This window comes from Zalophus californianus, chromosome 1 (genome assembly GCF_009762305.2).
Source record: "Zalophus californianus isolate mZalCal1 chromosome 1, mZalCal1.pri.v2, whole genome shotgun sequence".
Taxonomy (NCBI): domain Eukaryota; kingdom Metazoa; phylum Chordata; class Mammalia; order Carnivora; family Otariidae; genus Zalophus; species Zalophus californianus.
In genome coordinates, this window is record NC_045595.1 from 106386979 (window position 1) to 106409563 (window position 22585).

The following is a 22585-nucleotide window of genomic DNA, read 5'->3' on the forward strand; positions in this document are numbered from 1 at the left end:
CTAAAGTGACAATTTGATCATCTAAAGAGTGATTGACAATGTTGTCATTATGGTTACTTACAGTAAGTAGAACTTCCTATTTTCAAGGATACTTCTAATTTATAATATGAGGACATTACTTTTTTTTTTAACCTTCATAGCTTTTTTTTTTAAGATTTTATTTATTTATTTGAGAGAGAGAGAAACAAAGAGAGCATGAGCAGGAGGAAAGACAGAGGCAGACTCTGCACTGAGCCGGGAGCCTGAAGCTGGGCTCAATCCCAGGACCCTGAGATCATGACCTGAGCTGAAGTCAGACACTTAACTAACTAAGCCACCCAAACACCCCTTATCTTCATAGCTTTTTGAAGTAATCTAAACCTTCTCATTTTAAATCTGTTTTAATATAGTGATATGTTTGTGTCTGGCTTATATATCCTATCAAATCCTTATGATTTGTGTTGTTCTTTGCCCTAAAAAAGTCTAAATCTACTGCATTTAAAGTAATAGACACCAACATCTTTGGGGTGAGTTTAACCTATACTTCGTTTAGGACTTTCTAAATAATAATTTATGATAAAATTTTAAGTATTATATCACCAGCATTTAATATGAAGTACTTATATTTACAAATTTTATTATTCTAAAGAGCTAAAAGGAAAAGTTAGCCCTGATAGATATCAGGCTAATAGAATTATTCTATTTTTATTGGTCCACATGTATAGGGAGAAAAGTCCATTTATATCCATTAAAACTGTGGTGTGATAGTTTACCTTATAAATGAATTTATCAGAAACAATCGACCTCCCTACCATATTTAAAATGTTATTTATACTTCAAAATTTTCATCTAAAATCAACTCCTGGGGATTATCGATGGTATGTACATTGCAAGCATGTAGAATTTTTTTCTAGATGACCTTGAAAAATATAATACTTTGCCTATAATATTCTCTTAGATCTGCTGCCTTCAAAAATCCATGGTGCTTTTCATATATACATATTTAATGTTTGGATCATCAGTTACATTGAGAAGATGATATAAGCTGTAGAGTATATCCAATCCAAAATGTGCTTTACCTAAAAATTATGCTTACAGTCTTAGGGAGTTCATAATATCCCCTACTCCTCACACACAATGCTAACCAGGGAACTTAGATACAAGGTTAAAAACCTTTATACCAATTTTCTTTTTTTTCAAATAATAAGGAGTTAGTGGAAAAACTCAAGTTTGATTTTTGGAAGATTAAACAGTAGAGATGGGTGTTAAATTTTATCTATTTGGAATTTAAAAGCTACGTGGAAAGATACAACCATAAACGGTACTTTAAAAAATTGTTTAAATGAATTGTTCTTTTTTAAAGCTATAGGCTAGCTCCTCAACACCACTTTCCAATTCCATATGAAGATTGCCTCACTGCAGTTAAGTTTTTTCTTCAAGATGAAATTCTTACAAAATACGGAGTAGATCCTACCTGAGTCTCTATTTCAGGAGACAGTTCTGGGGGCAATTTGGCAACAGGAGTGACTCAACAGGTATGTTTTGTCTTTATTCTGAGGGAATGAGGTCAAAATTCATTTTTTTCCCCTGCGCAGATAATCAGTTCCCTGGCATCATTTGTTGAAAAGACCATCCTTTCTCATTGGATTAGAGTGATGCTTGAGTCTAAGATCAGTTGACCATAATATGACTATTTCTGATCATCTCTTCTGTTCCATTGATACTTCATTGACTTCAGCTTTGTCCTTTCTTCAAAATTGTTCCCTACTACTCTAGATCTTTTCCATCAAAATGTTGGGATATCTTGTCAATTTCTAAACTGACAAGTAGTATTTTACTTGTTCAATGTGGATATCTTACAAATCTTTCTTCAATTAATTCCTGAGTTATCTTGGAAAATTTTCATGTAAAATAATATTTTCCAAATGTTTCTTTGACAGTATATAGAAATACGTTTGATTTTTACATTGACATTTTATAATCATATCCTTTTTTAAAAAAAATCATATTCTTAAAAGTTTCACTTATAGATTCTAGTATTTTTTTTAACATTTCCTAGGATTTTCTACACAATCATATCTTCCACGACTAGAGACAGTTTTAATTCTTTCTTTCCAATCTTTATAATTTTCTTAATTGGTGCACTGGCTAGGGCTTTCAGGATGATATTGAATATAATTGTCTTGCTCTGAATCTTAGGAGGAAATTGCTCAACACTTCACAAATAAATATGATGTTAACTGAAGGCTTTTCATAGTTGGTTTTTATTGGTTGAGGAAGTCCTTTCTGTTCCCAGTTTGCAGCTTCTATTGGTTGAGGAAATCCTTTCTATTCCTAGTTTGCAGATAGTGTTTCCATTAATAGGTATTAAATTTGATAAATGTTTTAAGATTTTATTTATTTATTTATTTATTTATTTATTTATTTATTTATTTATTTATTTAAGAGAGATTGCCAGCAAGTGAGCAGGTGGGAGAGGGGCAGAGCAGGAGGGAGAGGGACAAGCAGACTCCGTGCTGAGGGTGAGCCACCCTGAGATCAGGACCTGAACTGACACCAAGAGTTGGATGCCTAACTGACTGAGCCACTCAGGCACCCCAAATTTGCTAAATGTTTTTAATGCATCTATTGAGATGACCGTGTGATTTTTCTTTCAATGTGTTAAGTTATGTGAATTTATTTTCAGATGTAAAATTATGCTTGCATTCCAGACATGAGCCTCACTTGGTCATGATGACTTAAATTTTTGTATATTACTGTTTTCCATTTGCTAAAATTAAAGATTTGAGGGATTTCTATTTTTTAAAAGCTCTTTGTCAGGTTTTGATATAAGAGTTATACTGGCCTCATTCAATCACTTGGGAAGCATTCCAACTTCTCTATTTTTTTTTTCAGAATACCGAATCATAAATTTATTTATTTGTTCTTTAAAGGAGAAGAATGGTGAGGATAATAGAAAGCTCATAGCTGAAATCAGAAATCACAACACAAATTCATCATTTGTTCAAATGACACTCAGTTTCTAAAAATCAAACTGTTAGAGGGTTGTTGAAGAGGGAGTAAGTCAGGTTGTTTCCAGTATGTGATTGTGGAGAAATCAGACATAGGCTAGTCACACAAGTCAATTAGTCATCTGTGTTTCCTGAGCCCGAGTCTTCAAGGCTTGGCAGCTTCTTCATTCATGGCACCAAAGCTTGATGTTAGGTATGCAAAGAGACACTCATAAGAATTGCGGGTTTGTCCTCCCTCAAAATTCGGGGGAATGATTCAGGACACTGGCAGGGGCGCTTGTGGGCTGAGAGGGAACTTGTAGAGGTACTCCAATGAGTTGCTGCTGTTGGGAAAAAGAGGTAAGGGGCCAGCTGGAATGGAACTGGGGGAGCTCCCAAGTGGGGCTGCGGTCTAGGAGCAGAATGGCAGGAGCAGACCTTTGGCTGGTTGGTGGGCCATGGGGCCACAGGAGAGGAGCACTCAATGTCTGCCTCCTTTGGGTTGTGAGTCTTGGAGGGGATGAACTGTGGGACTGCTGTTTCTAGGAGTCATCCACAGGAAGCAGAGTTAGGGGTGAAGGTAGTGCCACTGTTGATGTCACCAATGCTCACAAAGCTTTCTATAAGAGTTTGGTACATTTGAAACATTTCATCTTGGTGATGAGCCTGCTCAGCAGATTCCCCCATCAGAGTATTTTGGTTCTCTAAAGAATATATGCTTTAGAGAATATATGTTAGCATATATTCTCTATATATGCTAACATATATAGCATGTTATATGCTAACAGCTCTGAAGTCACAGAATCTTTAACCTTATTGATTATAAGGTACATTATCATTTTTAGAATTTGATGTCAACACATGTATGGATGGTAGACATGTAGGAGCTTACTAGGTTATGAATGGTCCTCACTTGACTCTCTACTTCTGGGTTTATGGAAAACTTTTCTGCTTGGTTATTCTCATTATTTGCAGTTAAAGATTCATCAGGAGAAACCTCAGTTCTTATTAGAGCAGACTTCCAGCTGCCTACATCCTCCTATGAATCACATGCCAGCTCAAGAAAACAACGTTTGTAAACATTTTTTTGTTCTTTATTAAAGAATGCAAAGATGTATTTGTTAGACACAAAGCTCTTGTCCACATCCCAAATTTCCAGGTTGTCCAAGGGAAGTATATACTTCTTTTCTTTTTCCTTGTCATCTTTGTATGAGGACAAACTTTCAGTGGCCAGGACAAACCAATATCCTTTAGAGCCTCCTTGCATGATGCCAGTGATGTTGATGGCTAGCTAATCCTTGCAAATCACCTAATTTCTAGTTGTGTTTTTCTCATGAACTTGACTTCTCCTCTGCTGAGCATTTGCAAAGTTAATGAAATCTTCCTGCTTGGTGTTGATGTAGGAGACTTGGATGTCCACCAATAGCCTGGTGTTTTGTCTTGCCTTCTTGCTGTCAAACATGGTTAGCAACAATCCTTTCTTTTCAGGGTCTGGGCAAGTTTGCCATTTTGGGGGGTATACTTCTTGACAGTGTTGATTAATTTTTATGTTACCAAATCTACACTCTTCAAAGAAGGCCCTCTCAGCTTTGCAATTCCTTTTTTGACTATTGCTTGGATTGCAACGTCTGGAATAAACCCTGTCGTGACACAGTGTATGTTTTTGATTGTATAGGTTATTTCTCTTCACAATTCTTTCTCATTGAACTCCATCTTTACTATTTCAGAAGGAAAGCCTTCATAGAAAATGCAATTGATTTTAGCACCTCTTGAGAGTTCCAGGGTATCTACTTGATCCCCTGACCCTTTGATTCTCTTCTCAAAGTCCACAGCAAATTGTCGATCTACCTGTAGCAATGCTTTCGTCTTCCTGGTAGGGTCTTCTGGCTTAAAGTTATTGTAGGCTTCTACTTCATGTTCTGTGAAGAGCAACAAACTTATAGTTTGTTCCTGAAGTTTGGCAGAGTATCTCAAATGTGGTTGATAAGTTGCTGATTAAGGGACTTCTGCAGGAATGGGGTCCCCACCAGATCAGCAATATGTTTGTAAGCTGGGTGTGAGAGAAGCAATTTCTTTTCTGTCAGTGTAAGCAGCCTTAAGGTCCTTCTTCATATTTATGTTCTTCTAGCTTCTGTTTATCATCCTCACATAACCCCTGCGAAGAGGCAGCATCTTGTTCTCTAGGACATCCCTGGCATCTGTTTCTTCATCCATAAGATCTAGTTTAGTGATGACTCCAGGGGTCCTCAGAACTTGAGGATCAATATCTTTAGCTAGCTTCGGTGATCTGAGTTTGTAAGATTGGTATTGGCTAGGGCAACAGCCAAAAATCCATTCTTCTGCATGATGAACTGCACAATTATTTCTCTGATTTGATACTCAGTATCTGGTGGCTGATCTCCTGTGAGCACTTTAGTAACTCTAGGTAGGTTTATAACAGATTTAACACATGTGGGGAGTAGATCCATAAATTAATGAGTATGGAGGAAATGTCTTTATTCATTCCGGTCACCTGGGTGTGAAATAGAATGAACAGATTCATTCTATCTGTTTCTGCTTCAATTTCATGGTACATGCCATCAAAATCTGTAACTTTTTTTTTCCTTTGTAGTGTAGAAATCTAGCATATTCTGCTTTGGGATAACAAGCTGCAGCGCAAGAGGGCATCTCATTACAATGCCCAACCCTTGAGGGAGAAAGTCCTAGATTATCATGTTATTATAAAAGGATATAACTCAGACACAGCCAGATGGGAGACATGCGTAGGGCAAGGTGTGGGAAAAGGGCTCAGAGCTCCAATGCCCTCTCCAGGTATACCATTCTGCCCAAATTTCCATGTATTCACAAACCCAGAATCTCCTTCATTTAGAAAAAAAATATTTCCTTTTAAGTATGAAAATAAAATTCTCAAGTTAGAGCACTTACAGGAAAATGATATACACATATGTATTTATATTTTATATATATATACACACATGCAAATATGTATATATATACATACATACGTATGAACGTGTACATATACATATGCATATATACTAATCTGTAATACCACATACACATACAAAGCCCTATTGTAGAACCAAAATGGCAACGGTTAACAAAGCTTCACCTTTGATCTGCACCCTAGGCTTCCCTTCAACCCAAGATGGTCCACTTTAATCCTCCTCATGTTTAGAGTTCTATATAAATTTTCTTAGTGGAAAAAATAAAAGAGAATTTCATTACCAAAAAGAAAATTTGCAAACCATTAGACTTATTCATTCCTGAGCCCTCCTACAACCTGAAGTAATATGCTGTGTATTTGAAATAATATACCAACTTATTTGAAAGATCTTGCTGGGATGGGGTGGGAAGTATGGTGGGGAATGAAAATTGGAGACTATCCCCTCTTTTACATTACTGTATTCATTGCCATGCCAAGTCATATAGCAATCTAATCTTAAATTTTATCTAAAACTGGTTTTATGGATATAGAAATTCTGAAAATTGTCCAGTAATTACCCAATAACAATCAAGAAGCACCTTGCTACACCTGTAATTTCTGCTTGCATATTGTAATATTTCCCAGGCTTTGTAAATGAGGAAAGCTTTTGAAATGATGACAGATGTAGTCATAGAGATTCATCAATATGTGAAGACCTATCTTACTGCTTTCCAGCAGGGCAATCCTAAATTATTAACATAGTCACCAAAAACAGATGCAATTTTCAGTAAAATATGTGGGGCAATGTAAGTTGTTGTCTTGAAGTGAATTAAAATTTGACATTATCCTTTCCTTGAATTAGTTAATTATATAAGAACATAGTATTTGTTTAACTTTCTGATATACCTGATCAAAGAAATTGTTACAACTAAAAATACTACATCAGAAATCAATATGCTTAAATAACATAAAAAAGGTGACTTCCTTTACTCTTTCTTGTTTATTTTTATGACTATATTTTAAGTTACTTATTCACGGTCTACTAAACTTTCTACATGAGTTATATTTTAATCAAATAGTTTTATTCCCCATCCTAGGTTTATTTTTTATCTGGGTCATCAAAATCAACTTTTACTTTATAAGTATTATAAACCCATTTTTTCCCCAAAGTCTCATGACCCTGTGTTTAATAGTATGTTATGGATTTATGGCCTGAAAAACTCAGTTTCAAAAGAATATATCACTGAGAGATCAAGAGTGTTCTATACTCTGAGAAGACTTCAAGAGGATATATTAGATTTGTTTTTCCTGTGTGGATACAAAAAAAAAAAATCATACAGAATTCACAAAATAAAAAGATATTCTCATAGATTAAGAAGTCAAATAAATTCTTCTGTAATTTTCTTTTTTTAAATATTTTATTTGTCAGAGAGAGAGAGAACACGAGCTGGGGGAGAAGCAGGCAGAGGGAGAGGGAGAGGCAGACTCCCTGCTGAGCAAGGAGCCCGATGTGGGACTTGATCCCAGGACCCTGGGATCATGACCTGATCTAAAGGCAGCCTCTTAGCCGACTGAGCCACCCAGGTGTCCACCCAGGTGTCCCTGTCATTTTCTTTTGTGGACTTTGTTTATTTTTCATTATATTCTAATTATTGAAAAGAAAATATATTTCCCCTACAATTCTGAGACTTTCTGGCAACATCATATAACGTATCTTAAAATCACTAATATTGCTGGCCAATCACAATGATCTGGATAATCACTATAGTCAAGGAATCTTTTCTGGGCATGATCCCTTAATTTTTAATTTAAAGGAACAAATATTGTTAAAAATTTAATCTCAGCATCTAAATGCAATTTCATGGTCAGCTCATCCAATTTTATTTTAAAGTAATTTATGCATTTTTATTTATTTAGGTCATAAATGGCTTCTTAATTTTAGAAAATAATATGGATTGATTTGATATTTTGAAGTAATTATTAAATTCCATTCTTCTCAATTTTTAAAAACTATGTGTTTCCATGTAGGTAATTTGAAAAGGGAGCCATACAGGCACCTGGGTGGCTCAGTTGGTTAAGAGCCTGAATTTTCGTTTCAGTTTGGGTCATGATCTTTGAGTCCTGAGACTGGGCCCTATGTCCGGCTCTGCATTCAGTGTGGACTCTGCTTGAGATTCTCTCTCCCTCCCCCTCTGCCCCTCCTGCTCATACTCTCTCTCTCTCAAATAAATAAATCTTAAAAAAAAAGGAATATGTAATATTAGATATCTGTATTTATTAAAGTTTATAGTTTTGGCATTTCTAAATATACCATTCCTACTAATTTGTCTCATTTGTCATAAGGTGTCATGTGGCCTTGTGATCCAATTTATAACAATATTTCTATGGCATCTCTACATCATATTTCTATGGCCATATATGGTCTTGTATGTTTGACACTTCTTTAAAAATATTTTTAAATTTTTCTTTACAAAATAGTCTTAATAGTAAATATTAATCAGAGACTGTAATTAATGATGATGCTTTAAAGAAAACTTGACAATCAGCACCCTTGGACCTGGGATATTTTTAATAGTAGGTATACTAGTTTCTGCCATGTTTATTTATGTCTATGTAATCCCAACATCTCAGTGTTACACAGACTACCCGAAATCCACTGAAACAGATATACCTGTCCTCTGTTAACTTGAACTTTGCATCACCATTGCTCTGAAAGCCTCTCTCCATCTATGCTGGCAGAATCAAGATGAATTGCAAAAGCCATTATGTAGTCTCAGGAGAGTCTTTGTCATCATTTGTTAGATCTCAAACTGAGTATCCCTCGCTTAAGAGTTAGAGAAATTTCTCCATTCCTCTATTATGGGTCCATTAACAATAGCTCTTTCTTTCACTGTGTTGGTCAAGTGGAAGATATGTCTAGGAAAAGCAACTTGTCTTGGGATAGACATCATCTCAGGGAAAGAAATGTCTCAGTAAATTTGTTAGATTACATAAAAGATTGGCTAACTTCTTCAGGTCTGTAGAACTAAAAGGCCTTTATTAATAGTGCAAGTTAAGTCTGAAATTCATCTGTCTTTGACATTATTACCTTTCAACAGTTGAAAGCTGTTTACCTGAGACACTGTAACAACAAAGTTGCCTTACTCTGGAGTTACAGATGGAGGTCAATTTGGTTGGTAAGAAAGTTGTTTTGCCTCAGCCTAACATCAGATATTCAACTATCATAATTTTGTTTTTTTTTTTTTTTCCAGATTTGGGTTAATTGTTTTCCTCATCAGTGGGAAAAATAGTTTGAAATTATGTAGTTAATTTGACACTGACTTACATGCTTACCTTTTGATGTGAACTCAAAAGATGAAGGATCTATATCTGTTTCAGTGCTATAGAATCTTTTCTTTTTTTTTTAAAGATTTTATTTATTTATTTGACAGAGAGAGAGACACAGTGAGAGAAGGAACACAAGCAGGGGGAGTGGCAGAGGGAGAAGCAGGCTCCCCGCTGAGCAGGGAGCCTGATGTGGGGCTCCATCCCAGGACCCTGGGATCATGACCTGAGCCGAAGGCAGATGCTTAACGACTGAGCCACACGGGCACCCTCAATGCTATAGAATTTTAGATTCCAGTTGGTCCATGATTATGTTGAGGATAATTTTAGTGAGGTATTACTTTCCTTAAGTAGCCAGACTTTTTATTTATCTATTTATTTTTATTTATTTTATTATTACTATTTTTAATAAGGAAGTTTAAGGGTAAGAGATATTTATGTTAGCCAGATATTTATGTTATGTGAAGAATTTCTACTTATCTCTCTGTCTCTGTTTCTCTTTCCCTGGTTTTCTTCTCTCCTCTAAGAGATCTCCAACTTGAAATTAGTTTTGATTCACAAGCTTAGTTTTAAGTCTATTGTCTGTGAATTGAAACACATTTTCTTAAAGAGATAATGGGCAAATGGCCACCAGATATGTTCTTCTTTTAAATCCTGTATTATCTCCAAAACCAACTGACAAATCCACCAACCAAACGTCAAACAAAATTCCTCTATATATGTTTACATGTCTTCCCCCCTGTTTTTTTATGGTTAAAAACAGTATTTTAATTTCCAATTTTTTATTACTAGTGAAGCTAATTTTTTATGTGTTGATCATTTCTCTTCCTTTTTCTTCCAGTTGGAATGGTCGTCATTGAAATCTTTATTTCAATGTTTATTTCAGTTGCCTCTATAATTATTTATTAATTTTTTTAATTGGAGCCTAGTTGACGCACATGTTACATTCGTTTCAGATGTACGACATAATAATTCAACTTCTCTATATGTTCTGCTCTGCTCACCACAAGTGTAGCTGCCATCTGTCACCATAAAACATTATTGCATTATCATTGACTACATTCCCTGTGCTGTGCCTTTTGTTCCTGTGATTATTCATTCTATAACTAGAAGCCTGTATTTCTCAGGCTCAAAAGCATCCCACCACCTCTGCTGGATTACTTCCCTCCCACCTCCTGCTGCCTCAGGAGTCTTTATCTAAAAGTTATTCCCTTCCTTTCCAGTATTTTCAAAATCTCAAACCTTATTTGCTCTTTTACTTCAGCATATAACCATATCTGGGCCTTCTCATCTCCAAATCGAAACAAAAAGAAACACAAAGTTAATAAGCCTTTCTTAATCCTTTATCCAGCCTTCTGTTCTATCACTAGCCTTTCTTTTTGTACCCAGTTGAATTAAAAGCAAATTATGCTCCTTTTCTATATACTCGTAATGTATGCCTTCCTCAGTTCATCTCCTTTGTGTTCTCCCCCTGGCCATTCCTTCAACTTGCTCTGGCTAAATTTGTCAGGGATCTCATTATTTCTCTATTTAAGGGCATTTTTGTTATTGTTGTTCTTTTTATATAACTTCCTCTTATCACTTAAAACTCTTTCCAAATTTTGCCTTAGAGTACTCCCTTTATCCCATGAGGTCTGTAATAGCACTCTCTGTTCTCACCTTCCTTCTCTTCCAACCAGTTTTATGTGAGACAAACTTTTGGTCTATACACTCTTTCACATCTGGTATTCCTTAGGGCTCAACCTTTGGTCCTTCTGCCTTTTATGTTACTCTCTGCCTGGCCTTGTGGCTTCAGCTCTGATTGATCTGCTGAAGGCTCCTAAACTTATGTCTCCCACGAACCATGAGAGACGATGGACTCTGAAACACAAACTGAGGGTTCTAGAGGGGAGGGGGGTGGGGGGATGGGTTAGCCTGGTGATGGGTATTGAGGAGGGCACGTTCTGCATGGAGCACTGGGTGTTATGCACAAACAATGAATCATGGAACACTGCACCAAAAACTAATGATGTAATATATGGTGATTAACATAACAATAAAAAAATTAAAAAAAAAAGTTATGTCTCCCACTAAGGCCATGGTCATGAGCTCAAAACACATATATCCAGTTTTCCCTACCTGGGTATTCCACAAGCTCTAGAAATTCCCACAGGCAAACCTCCTCTGTATTACCCAAAGCAGTATTACAGTTACAGTATAGTGATTATTCTATTATTTGTTGCATGTGCATGTTTCCAAGTAGACTCTAAGTATTTTGGAATCTGTAAACAACATTTTTTTAAAAATCTTTATGTATCCAAACCCTGACATCATACCTGTCTCTTCCTGACTTCTTCCTCTACCCTTCAGAATACTCCAGGGTTTGACTTTTGCTTCTCTTCAGGCTGCTTTACCTGCTTAGCAGCTTCCTGTAAACCGTCCCATCATGTAACAGAGCACAGTCTTACAGATTATCTTCAACATGTTTTTTGTGGGAAAAATTTAGAGATTAAATAAAGACACTGGTTCTGCACACTGCTGAAATGAGCAGTAACTGATTATTCGTCTTTGGAATCAAGTTGATTTTGCTATTTGCCTGAGAAGAGCATGAGTGGATTCATTTTTGTCTCCTTGCTATTTATGCACTGTTTGTTTCTCTCTTTGACTCTTATCCCCCCTCCCAAAAGAAAGATGTTCATAGATATTACATCAGAAGAGAGTATGATAGACGGTGATGTTAGACAGTTTGGCAGGGGCAAATCATACAAGCGCCTTTTGAAAAATTTTTTTTTTTTACTTGACTCCAGGGGCATTGTGAAGTCATAGAAAAATTTTAATCACATTTGTATTAAAAAAATTACTGTTGTTTGACTTATTTCACTTAGCGTAATACTCTCTAGGTCCATCCACATCATTGCAAATGGCAAGATTTTATTCTTTTTTTATGGCTGAGTATTCCATTATATATATGATTTCACTCGTAAGTGGAATTGAAGAAACAAAACAAAACCGTCATAAGGGAAAAAAAAGAAAAGAGAGGCAAACCAAGAAACAGACTCTTAACTATAAAGTGCAAACTGATGGTTACCAGGGGAGAGGTGGTGGTGGGAGAATGGGTTAAATCTGTGGCGGGCATTAAGGAGTGCCCTTGCTGTGATGAGCACCAGCTGTCGTAGGGAAGTGTTGAATCGCTATGCTGTACACCCGAAACTAACACTACACTGTGTGTTAACTAACTGGAATTTAAGTAAAAACTTAAAAAGAAAAACACTGTTGCAAAATGGAGAGTAGTGTAGAAGGTGGGAGAGAGTGGGAAGGAGAACATGGGAAAGAATTGCAATACACTGATGACCAAAGAGAGTATTGTGGATTAGGATGGTGACAGTGGGAATGGAGAATAGTGGGTAGATTGGTGAAATAAAAAGAGGTGAAATCGACAGGCCTGGGGAACTATTGGATTTGGAGGATAATGAATAAAAAGTCAAGTCTGGTTGATGGGAAGTGGGTTTGAATGTTCTATGATGTATACAGGAAGAAATTCAATGTAAAACACTAACCAGAATGTCTTGCTTGTAGCAAATGCTCATAGAATATTAGCAATCATGATTTCTCAGAAAGTAAACAGGTTCTGATATACAATGAACTTTGGGAGCTATGCTTGTGTTTAAAAGTGGAGGTGGGGCTCCTCCCCGGCTGCTTGAAGCCTCGCCGCCATCATGAACGACACAGTAACTATCCGGACCAGGAAGTTCATGACTAACCGACTACTTCAGCGGAAACAGATGGTCATTGATGTTCTTCACCCTGGAAAGGCAACGGTACCTAAGACAGAAATTTGGGAAAAACTAGCCAAAATGTACAAGACCACACCAGATATCGTATTTGTGTTTGGATTCAGAACCCATTTTGGTGGTGGCAAGACAACCAGCTTTGGCATGATTTATGATTCCTTGGATTAGGCAAAGAAAAATGAACCCAAACACAGACTTGCAAGACATGGCCTGTATGAGAAGAAAAAGACATCAAGAAAACAGCGAAAGGAACGCAAGAACAGAATGAAGAAAGTCAGGAGGACTGCAAAAGCCAATGTTGGTGCTGGCAAAAAGTGAGCTGGAGATTGGACAACAGAAAGAGTAAAGATGCTGCAGTGGCTTTATCTGTGGTGGTTGTGCAGATTTTTCATGAGAGGATCAATAAACTAAGAATGTTAAAAAAAAAAGTGGAGGTGGGGCTGGTCAAAAAATGTCTACTCAAAAAAAATAAGAGAAATGAAAATAGAATTAGGTAATAGGCCAGATTAAGCAAGTGACTGAAAGGGTGAAAAGAAGAAGCTTATGGCAATGCTCCTCTATTGTATAGTACTACTTAAATAGGGTTGGGGAGGGTATGTTTTTTCGAAGACTGCTGTGATCTGAGCCATGGGTTTGCACAAGAGTTATTAAGATGTTTGTCCAGATAAGACACCACTGGTTCATCTTCAAACAAAAATGGAGCTGAGCAAATATTTCCTATGGTTTGCCCAGTGGAAGATCAAAAAACATTTTCTTTTTTTTTTTTTTTTAAGATTTTTATCTATTTATTTGAGAGAGAGAGAGAGCATGCATAAGTGGGGGAAGGGCAGAGGGAGAAGGAGAAGCAGAGTCCCTGCTGAGCAGGGAGCCCGCCTTAGGGCTCAATCCCAGGACTCCAGGATCATGACCTGAGCCGAAGGCAGACGCTTCACCGACTGAGCCACCCAGGCGCCCCCAAGAAACATTTTCTGAAGCATTTCAAGGATAAGCTGTTGGATTTCTATTATATTTGTCTCCATGACAATAAGAAAGATAGCTATCAGTTACTGAGTGCTTACCAAATGCCCAGAACCATACTATAAATGCTTTATCTTACCCGTACAAAACTGATATGCCATATCTACTAATTTATATCAATTCTAGAGATCAGGAGATGGAGGCCTTACAAAGTTAAGTGTCTTGTCCAAGGTCATAGAGTTAAGATAAATCCAGGATTCAAACTTGGATATGAAAAGCTTAACCGTTGAGCAATACTGATTTCAGGCCCTTCTTCCCCAGTTACGAGGTTTGTCCCTGGACATGGTATCTCATGAATCCAGCACTGCTGAGTCATTTACTCTGTTTCACTGTCCTACTTTTAGGACATAAAATGGGAAGTGCGATTTTCAAGGAAGGAATAAGGAGCAGGAAAGAACAGGACCAGTCCTTAAGGAGGAGAAGCAAGTTGATCATCTTGGGCCTTTTGAAGGGCCCTGTCTTCGTCCGTTTGGGCTGCTATCCCATACTAGCGGGTACTGGGTGGCTTATAAACAACAGAAATTTATTTCTCACAGTTCTGGAGGCTGGAAGTCTGACATCAGGGTGTCAGTATGGTCTGGTGAGGGCCCTCTTCCAGGATGCAAGCTTCTCGTTATATCCTCATGTGGTGGAAGGAGAAACCCAGCTCTCTGGGCCCCCTTTCATAAGGGTATTCATCCCATTCAGGAACGTTACACTCTGGTGACCGAATCACCTCCCAAACACTCCACTGACTAATACCATCATCTTAGTCATTAGATTTTCAACATATGAATTTGGAGGAACATAAATGTTCAGGCTATAGAAGGCTCCATGTGGGAGTTCTCCAGCTGCCAGTGTAGTTGGAACGTGTACCCTGGGATGAGGCCAAAAGTCCTCTTATATTGGAATTCCTTCATGATGGCTCATAGTTCATCCAAATATGCACTGGCTATCTGTATATTGATGGAATTGGGTGTGGTGTGGAGTGGGAGGTGGTCAATGAAAAGGAAAATTAGCGGGAGGAACAATTCTGGTTGCTATGAAGCTGGGATTCCTGGGTTGAAAATAGTAGATCTGCTAAGTTTGATGAATAAAACTTAGCGCTAGCGATGTAGGAATGCTACATATAAGTTAATTTTTGCATACATCTATACTTCTGTGGATGACAGTCAATGGATAAGTTGCTGTGGATGTGCAGAACTTGGATAACACACATCCAAACCAGGGGGCTAGATGGTAGAGACCCTTTGAACCAGTGACTGGTTTGAGAGGGGCAGTGGATAGTGAGGGACTCAATGCAGAAACTGTAGTGTAGGCCCTTGGCAGGCAAAACCTACCTTTCTCTAGGAAAGCACCATGCCCAAATAGACGGTCTTGGGACATCTGGGGAGTGGGAGAGGATTCAGTAATGCTTCAGACTGTCTGGAGCAGGCTTTATGTCAGGCACAAGTATCCCTGACGGACAACTACTTTGAATGGGCTTCAAAACAGTTGAGTCAGTAGACTGATACAGGCCTCTCTGTGCAGGACATAAAGTCATGAAGCATCTTTTCTCTGACTTTGCTATCAGCCACCCCTCAGCCACCATTCCCAACTCATGGGATTTGGTTGTAAACAAAGGAATTAATGTAGGAGTGAAAATAGTTCTGACCCTCATGTCACTCCAAGCTTTTTAGAATGACACAGAAGACTTTTATGAACTGGTTTCAAGTTCATTCTCAAATATGTAGATTCAGGAGATAAATCTTTACCATGGTGTGAATAAACTACTCTCATGATAACAATAATATAGTGGCATGACTTGAAAAACCAGTTAGAGATTCAAATTACATGGTTTAATAAAAGAAGAGCAGAGGGAGTAGTTTATATGGGAGAATTCTATTTTTAGATTTCATGAATTTAGGATTAATGGTACTTAATTATAAAAGGGAAGTTCAAATGCATCATATCCATTGTGTTCTCATTGAAATAATATTAATTATTGAAAAGGATTGAGAGTAAGGATGTACTTTGTTGAACATATTCCAAAGCCTTTTACTGGGTTACCCAAAGTTCTTTATTATACTGAAATATAAGAAAAATTTAAATGACAATTCAAGAACAGTTACCAGTGTTTAAACCTCAAGGATATTATAACAAGCAAGTTATGTTCTCTCAACTTTTTTTTTTTTTACTTTGTATTTTCATTCTTGTTCTTTTCAGAGTCATAATTGTCCTGAGATAAATAAATGTCTTAAACATTTTTTACAGTCAGGTACCTGTGAGTTGCCCCTGAAATGAGAAATACATATCCATTCATGTGATAGTCTCATTTATATTATAGGATGGTCCACTCAGGACTTCCAGTAGTAATGTTTATGGATCAATATTAATGTGTATTTGGACCTTTGCACTTTGATTAGCTAGTTGTCTTTGAGTCTATGTGGGTCTAGAAGGAAAGAACAAAGCTATATAGATAATTCCATAATTCAGTGTTACGGTTGGGACCTATTTGTTATATGTCTCTTACTGCTTCTTAAATCCCGTGATTTCTGGTTTAATGATACCATCCTCTTAAGAGCATCATAAACTGAGCAGCAATATTGATTTATTCATTTCTCTACTTTTTTTAATGCTCAACTGAACATTTCATTATCTGAGAAGTCAAGGTACTCACATGCATAATCACACATACATATTTATAAATATATATAGAATGTGTAGAAAACATCTGAGAAGATCCATACCAGACTGATACATAGTTGTTAAAACTAGGGCAAAATCGCCAAACTTGGAGGATCTGACCAGCAGGTTCTCTTCCAATATTGTGAAGGGGGTTAACTTTGAAATGAGCTTCAAAGGATGACCGAGAAATAGGAAGACGCATTGAATGACCAAGCAACAAATGATGTAATAAGGACCCAGAGGTGCTAAGTAGTGACAGATTTGTGGGAAAATAACTTTTTTTTTAAATGAGGTGTGCTTTTTTTTTTTTTTAAAGATTTTATTTATTTATTTATTTGAGAGAGCGAGAATGAGAGAGAGAGAGAGCACATGAGAGGGAAGAGGGTCAGAGGGAGAAGCAGACTCCCTCCTGAGCAGGGAGCCCGCCTTGGGGCTCAATCCCAGGACTCCAGGATCATGACCTGAGCCGAAGGCAGTCGCTTAACCTACTGAGCCACCCAGGCACCCCGGAAAATAACTTATTTCATCTGGCATTCCAGAAAGGGCAGTTAGGGCCAGATAAGGATGTTGGTGGATTCCTTTTGCCCTATCCCTGTGTTTGCGGTGTAGATTGTTTCTTGGTCTAGGTTTAGGATTTTGGCAGTGGGATGTTGATGGGGAACTTTCGCTCAATAAAGCATCTACCTGAGGGCACTTGGGAAAGATTTGGGAGTTTCTGTCAGGGAATATTGTTTTGGCTCATTTTCATTCTAAACTTGTGAAGCCTCTAGCACCTTCAGAGAGCATCATGGAGGTGGTAGGATACTATTTCCCTTTCTGAGGTACCTCTTGGATTTCAGTTTATTCCATCCTTTGGGTTCATCCAGCTACTGTGGTGGAAGATTGACTTATAGGTACATCCTTCAGTCCTGAGCTTTTCACTTGGGGAAGTAGCAGGTTTTTTCATTTGTTCAGATGCCATCCTCTAGCTAAGACACTTGCTCCTTGGAGACTATTTTGAGGTTCTCTCCTATGATCCACAGGGTCATAGGTGAACCTCAGGACACCCTTCACCTCTGGAAAGAAAAAAGGGCTCCTTATCAAATATTTCACGTTTTTCTCCTTGCACGTCAAACTGTAAATATCAACAAGGTTTTTTAAAAATAATTTCATCCCTTTGTTTTCCAAATATCACCATTCTTTCAGAAAGTAAGTTACCTATCAATTGGCTTTTTTTTCTTTTCTTTTTGTCTCTGTACTTTTACATTTTATTTATTTATTCATTTTTATTATGTTCAATTAGCCAACATATAGTACATCATTTTGTGTACTTTCACATTTAAATGTGTTTCTTAAAATTTATAGTATGATGTTGGGAATTTCCTTAATAGCCAAATAATATTATTTTAAACTTCAAAATATTTTCATTTTAATATTAATATTTTATTTTAATTTTTAAACTTTAAGATAAAATATTATTTTAGTAATTGCATGTATTTCTTCCATCCATTGTGGTTGTTTTCAGTCAAGAATTTTTACAAATTTATATATGCTGTCAATTTCCCTCAGGAATATACTATTCAGGTTATTTGCATCGGTGATTTTTGACAAAAGCATCAGTATATGTATGTATCTCCCTCTCCCCGTCTCTCTCTTTTTTCCCCTTTGCCCACTGTACTGAACTCATTTTATGCACCGAGCCAATTGATGATAAACCATCAACTTGCTAAAGCAAATCTAGCAGGGTTTGTGCTACTAGTGGTTATGAAGCCAGGTTGCTGTTCCTCCTGTCACTGCCTCAGATTGAGGAGCTCACTCTGTCCATTGCTCCCAGTCTCTCAAATTACTCTTGGGTACAGCCTAAAAGTGCCTCACCTCCTGCCATATGTCTGTTTTTTAAAAAAAATTATAGCTATATAAGTGACATATACCATTATGTTAGTTTCAGATGTACGGTATGATAATTTGATATATGCATATATTGCAAACTGACAGCACAATAAATCTAGTTGACATCTACCACCACACATGACTACAAATTGTTTTTCTTGTGATGCAAACTTTTAAGATTCACTATCTTAGCGACATGCAAATATACAATATAGTATTATTGAACTATAATCATCATGCTGTCATTATATCCCCATGACTTATTTTATGACAGGGAGTTTGTATCTCTCTTTCTCCCTTTCTCGCACACACAAACAACATTTTTAAAACTTAACTGTTGAAATGAGCTTGACCTTTTTTCCTGCCACTGGAAGACATTATAAATATTGTGAAAATAATTATAATATCACATCAATTTTGTAGATTTGTTTATCACACAATTGCTTAAATTATTAGAATTCAATCTCTTCCTCTTGGCGTTTTGGAAATCTTTGCTTATATGACATCTTATGTTTTTTCAGGTGCAGAATGATCTTGAATTTTAACATAAAGTCAAGATACAAGCTTTATTTTACCCTAGCTTACCGCTAATTGATTCCTATGTGCCATCTCACCAAGAAAATGAGAATGGTATAGTTCTAACAAGGGACTTAGCCATAAAACTCATCAATTTATATTTCAACAAGAATGAAACATTTCTCCAGGCAATGAGAAGAAATGAACATAGGCCTCTGGAATCAAGACGTCTGTTTAAGGTTGTTAACTGGAGTACTCTCTTACCCGAGAAGTTTAGAAAGGGTTATGTTTATACTGAACCAATTCTTGGAAGACACAATTATTCATTCCCAGCACTTATGGATATCAGAGCTTCACCCTTGTTAGCCAAAGATTCCTGGTTACAGAATTTGCCACCAACTTATATTCTTACTTGTCAATATGATCTTTTGAAGGATGATGGACTTATGTATGTTTCAAGACTTCAAAATGTTGGAGTTCAGGTTACTCATGACCATATTGAGAATGGAATCCATGGAGCTTTATCATTCATGGCATCACCACTGTATTTACATCTAGGTTTCAGGATAAGAGATATGTATATTAGTTGGCTGGAAAATAATTTATAAATATAGTATATGTAAAATATATATGGCCATCAGGCAATGGATTATAATTTGTGATATTTTGTAGTTGTAGTGCAAAGAACAATGTCATTTGTGTTATCTGAATCTAGATTTAAATCAGTTATAACAGTTACTGTATGTCCTCGAACTAGTTAATTTTTCTGATTCACAGAACCTGCAGGTGTAAAATGCATTTAATCCCTTTATTTATAGTTGATTATAATTATGTTGGTTCCAATAGGGACCAATCCCTATTAAAGTTGAGAAATAGGAAAGGTTACTGGCAAATTAAAGAAGATAGTTTCCAGACAGTCACAGAAATTGCAAGGGTGACTGGGAAAAGGAAAAATAAAGAAAAAAAATTACAAGGTAATTGTATTTGTTTCCTGTGGCTGTTGTAGCATATTACTACAAATCTAGTGGCTTAACACGACAGAAATATTTTCTCTCAGGAGTTCTGGGGGTCATAAAATCAAGGTGTTGGCAAGAGCCACACTCCCTATGGAGGGCTCTAGATGGAGCTCTTTGCCTCTTTCATCTGATGGCTGCCAGTATTCCTTGGTGTAGCCAGATTATTTTATCTTGAAAGTTAGCATCTTCAAATCTTTCTCTTCTCTATCTTCACATGGCCTTTTCCTCAGCTTCCCTTTTAGAAAGATACATGTGTTTGCATTTAGGGTCCACCAAAGTAATCCAAGATGATATCCCCATCTCAAGATCCTTAATTACATTTACAAATACCTTTTTTCCATGTAAAGTAACATTCACAGGAATTAGGATTTAGATGTCTTTTGGAAGACCATTTTTTTCACATTTTCAGTCAAATGTTATGTTTTAAAAAGGCAACAGATCAACATTATAATTCATTCTAATCTAAATAAGAATTCAACAATGTAGCCCAGCTCAGTATGGAGTGAACAAGGTTTTCAAAAAACTGTCAAATATGTCATTTTACCCAAATAATGAATCACTTCTACAAACCTTTTGTTGAGTGAAATCATAAACTAAAACTAAAGATTTATTGCTGTGAAAAAAAGTACCCATAATACAGTGGTATGAATCTTGGATATTAAGTATAACCAGTTGAATCAAGTTAAGAAGTTAAAAATGTAGCAAGAAATGTGTGTGTATCTCTATGTGTGTGGTAAGGGTAGTGAAAATTTACAAGCTAGTTGACCCAAGAACAACTGAAATGTCTAACTTGTTCAATAAAGAACGGACATGATGTCAAACCTACATTTTTCAGCAGGCAATTAAAAATGACAGTTTCAACAGTCCACAAACTCATACATATTTTTCAAACTTTTTTTAATGTAGAAAGAAAGTAAGTATGTGCAAAGAGCTGTTTTTCTTCAGCTCACTTTCAGCACCTAAAGGATAGAAAAACATCTGTGACTATCACAAATGAGAACAAAATGAATGTCATTGGAGTCAGTTATATTTCTCATTTGAGATTTATAAAATCTATATGGAAAGTTGATCCTATAACAAATTATATTGTCATAGTTCTGATTTAATTTCCTTTAAATTCCTTTAAAATGTTTTTTTAAGTTGTTGTAAAAAAATTTTTTTTGTGATACTGAATCTGATTCCAGTTCTTTTTCATCATTTAGTATACTGGCCACCAGTTCTAATCAGGGAGGAAAAAAAAAAAAACTCTTAGAAAACTCTTCATTATGATAGCACATTCAGCAAAAATAACTGATATGCAAGCAAACCATAGAAGGTGCATCTTTCCAGAAAGCACATTTTGTTGATTGTTCACTGAATATTTCTCATAGTGATTCTTGATGAAAGCCTCTTTCACTCTTGTGAGCATGAGTGTATAGTCTCACTAGTATGCAGTTTCATATCCTTGGACAGGAAGGCTGGCTCACAGCTAGAGAAAAGGTCAAAGCATTTAATTCCTGAAAAGCCTTACATTCCAGAGTAGGAAAGCATTTTTCCTTTATTTTTTTTATTTTAATTTTCATTATTTTGATACTTAAGAATGTGGCAGAAATGTATGTTAAGGTAGCCCAGTCAATCCTCATTTATTTATCTTGTAAATTTGGTCTCAGAACATTCTGTAAGAGACATTTTGCAAAAGCCGCTGCTAGACAGGCTTCCTTTGCAATTTCTCACACTGGGCTCTTGGCTACCCAGTGACTTTATCTAGCTTTGATTACTGTTGACATGCTAAAAGGTTAGATTCACTGGGCCGTACTCCCAAAATTGGTTGCCTTTTATATGGTGGTATTGGAGCACTGTGATAAAGCTATCAAGATTGGAAACATCCAGGGTACCTGGGTGGCTCAGTCGGCTAAGCGTCCAACTCTTGATTTTGGCTCAGGTCATGATCACAGGGGTCGTGGGACTGAGCCCCACCCCAGTCGGGCTCCGTGCTCGGTGGGGAGTCCACGTGAAGATTCTCTCCCTTTCTTTCTCCCCCCACTTGCTCTCTCTCTCTCAAATAAATAAATAAATCTTTTAAAAAAGATTGGAAACATCCAAGCAAAAGTCATGTACTCTAATTTCTTTATTGGCAGTATAAGGGAAGATCTGATTACATCCCATACAATGTCACCTAAAATCTCTTTTCATTCTCTTTTCTAGCTATGTTATCCAGACATTGATTAGTTTCCACACTTTTATCTGTCCCAAAGAGAAATAGTGATATGGAACTTGATAATCAGGGTAAAAATTCTCTAGGTACCAAAAGAAAGGTTAATATTGTAGTTTGTGTCTTAGACCAAGTCTTGTTGATATATCTGTATAAACTATCATTGTAATACCTAGGGAAACTATATAGAAAAAATTGTTGACTTCATCTATCCAAGCTCTGTGAGTCATCTGTTACTTTTATTGATAATCTGTCCTGTGCTCCTAGATTGCTTTAACAAAGTGGCTTAAACAACACGAATGTATTTTCTCACAGTTCTGGAACCTAGATGTCTGAAATCA

The 22585-nt window shown here is 36.6% G+C and overlaps 1 protein-coding gene and 1 pseudogene across 1 annotated transcript in view; one reads left to right on the top strand and one right to left on the bottom strand.

Annotated features, from left to right (window-relative positions):
* Positions 1–19645, top strand: part of LOC113917748 (arylacetamide deacetylase-like 2) — a 36412-nt gene extending 16767 nt beyond the window's left edge. Inside the window, 2 exon segments of the mRNA XM_027585727.2 lie at positions 1343–1514; positions 19043–19645. Coding sequence (XP_027441528.2) covers positions 1343–1514; positions 19043–19645 — 775 coding nt within the window.
* LOC113917406 lies at positions 3136–8622 on the bottom strand (annotated as a pseudogene).
* Positions 19646–22585: the final 2940 nt, after the last annotated feature.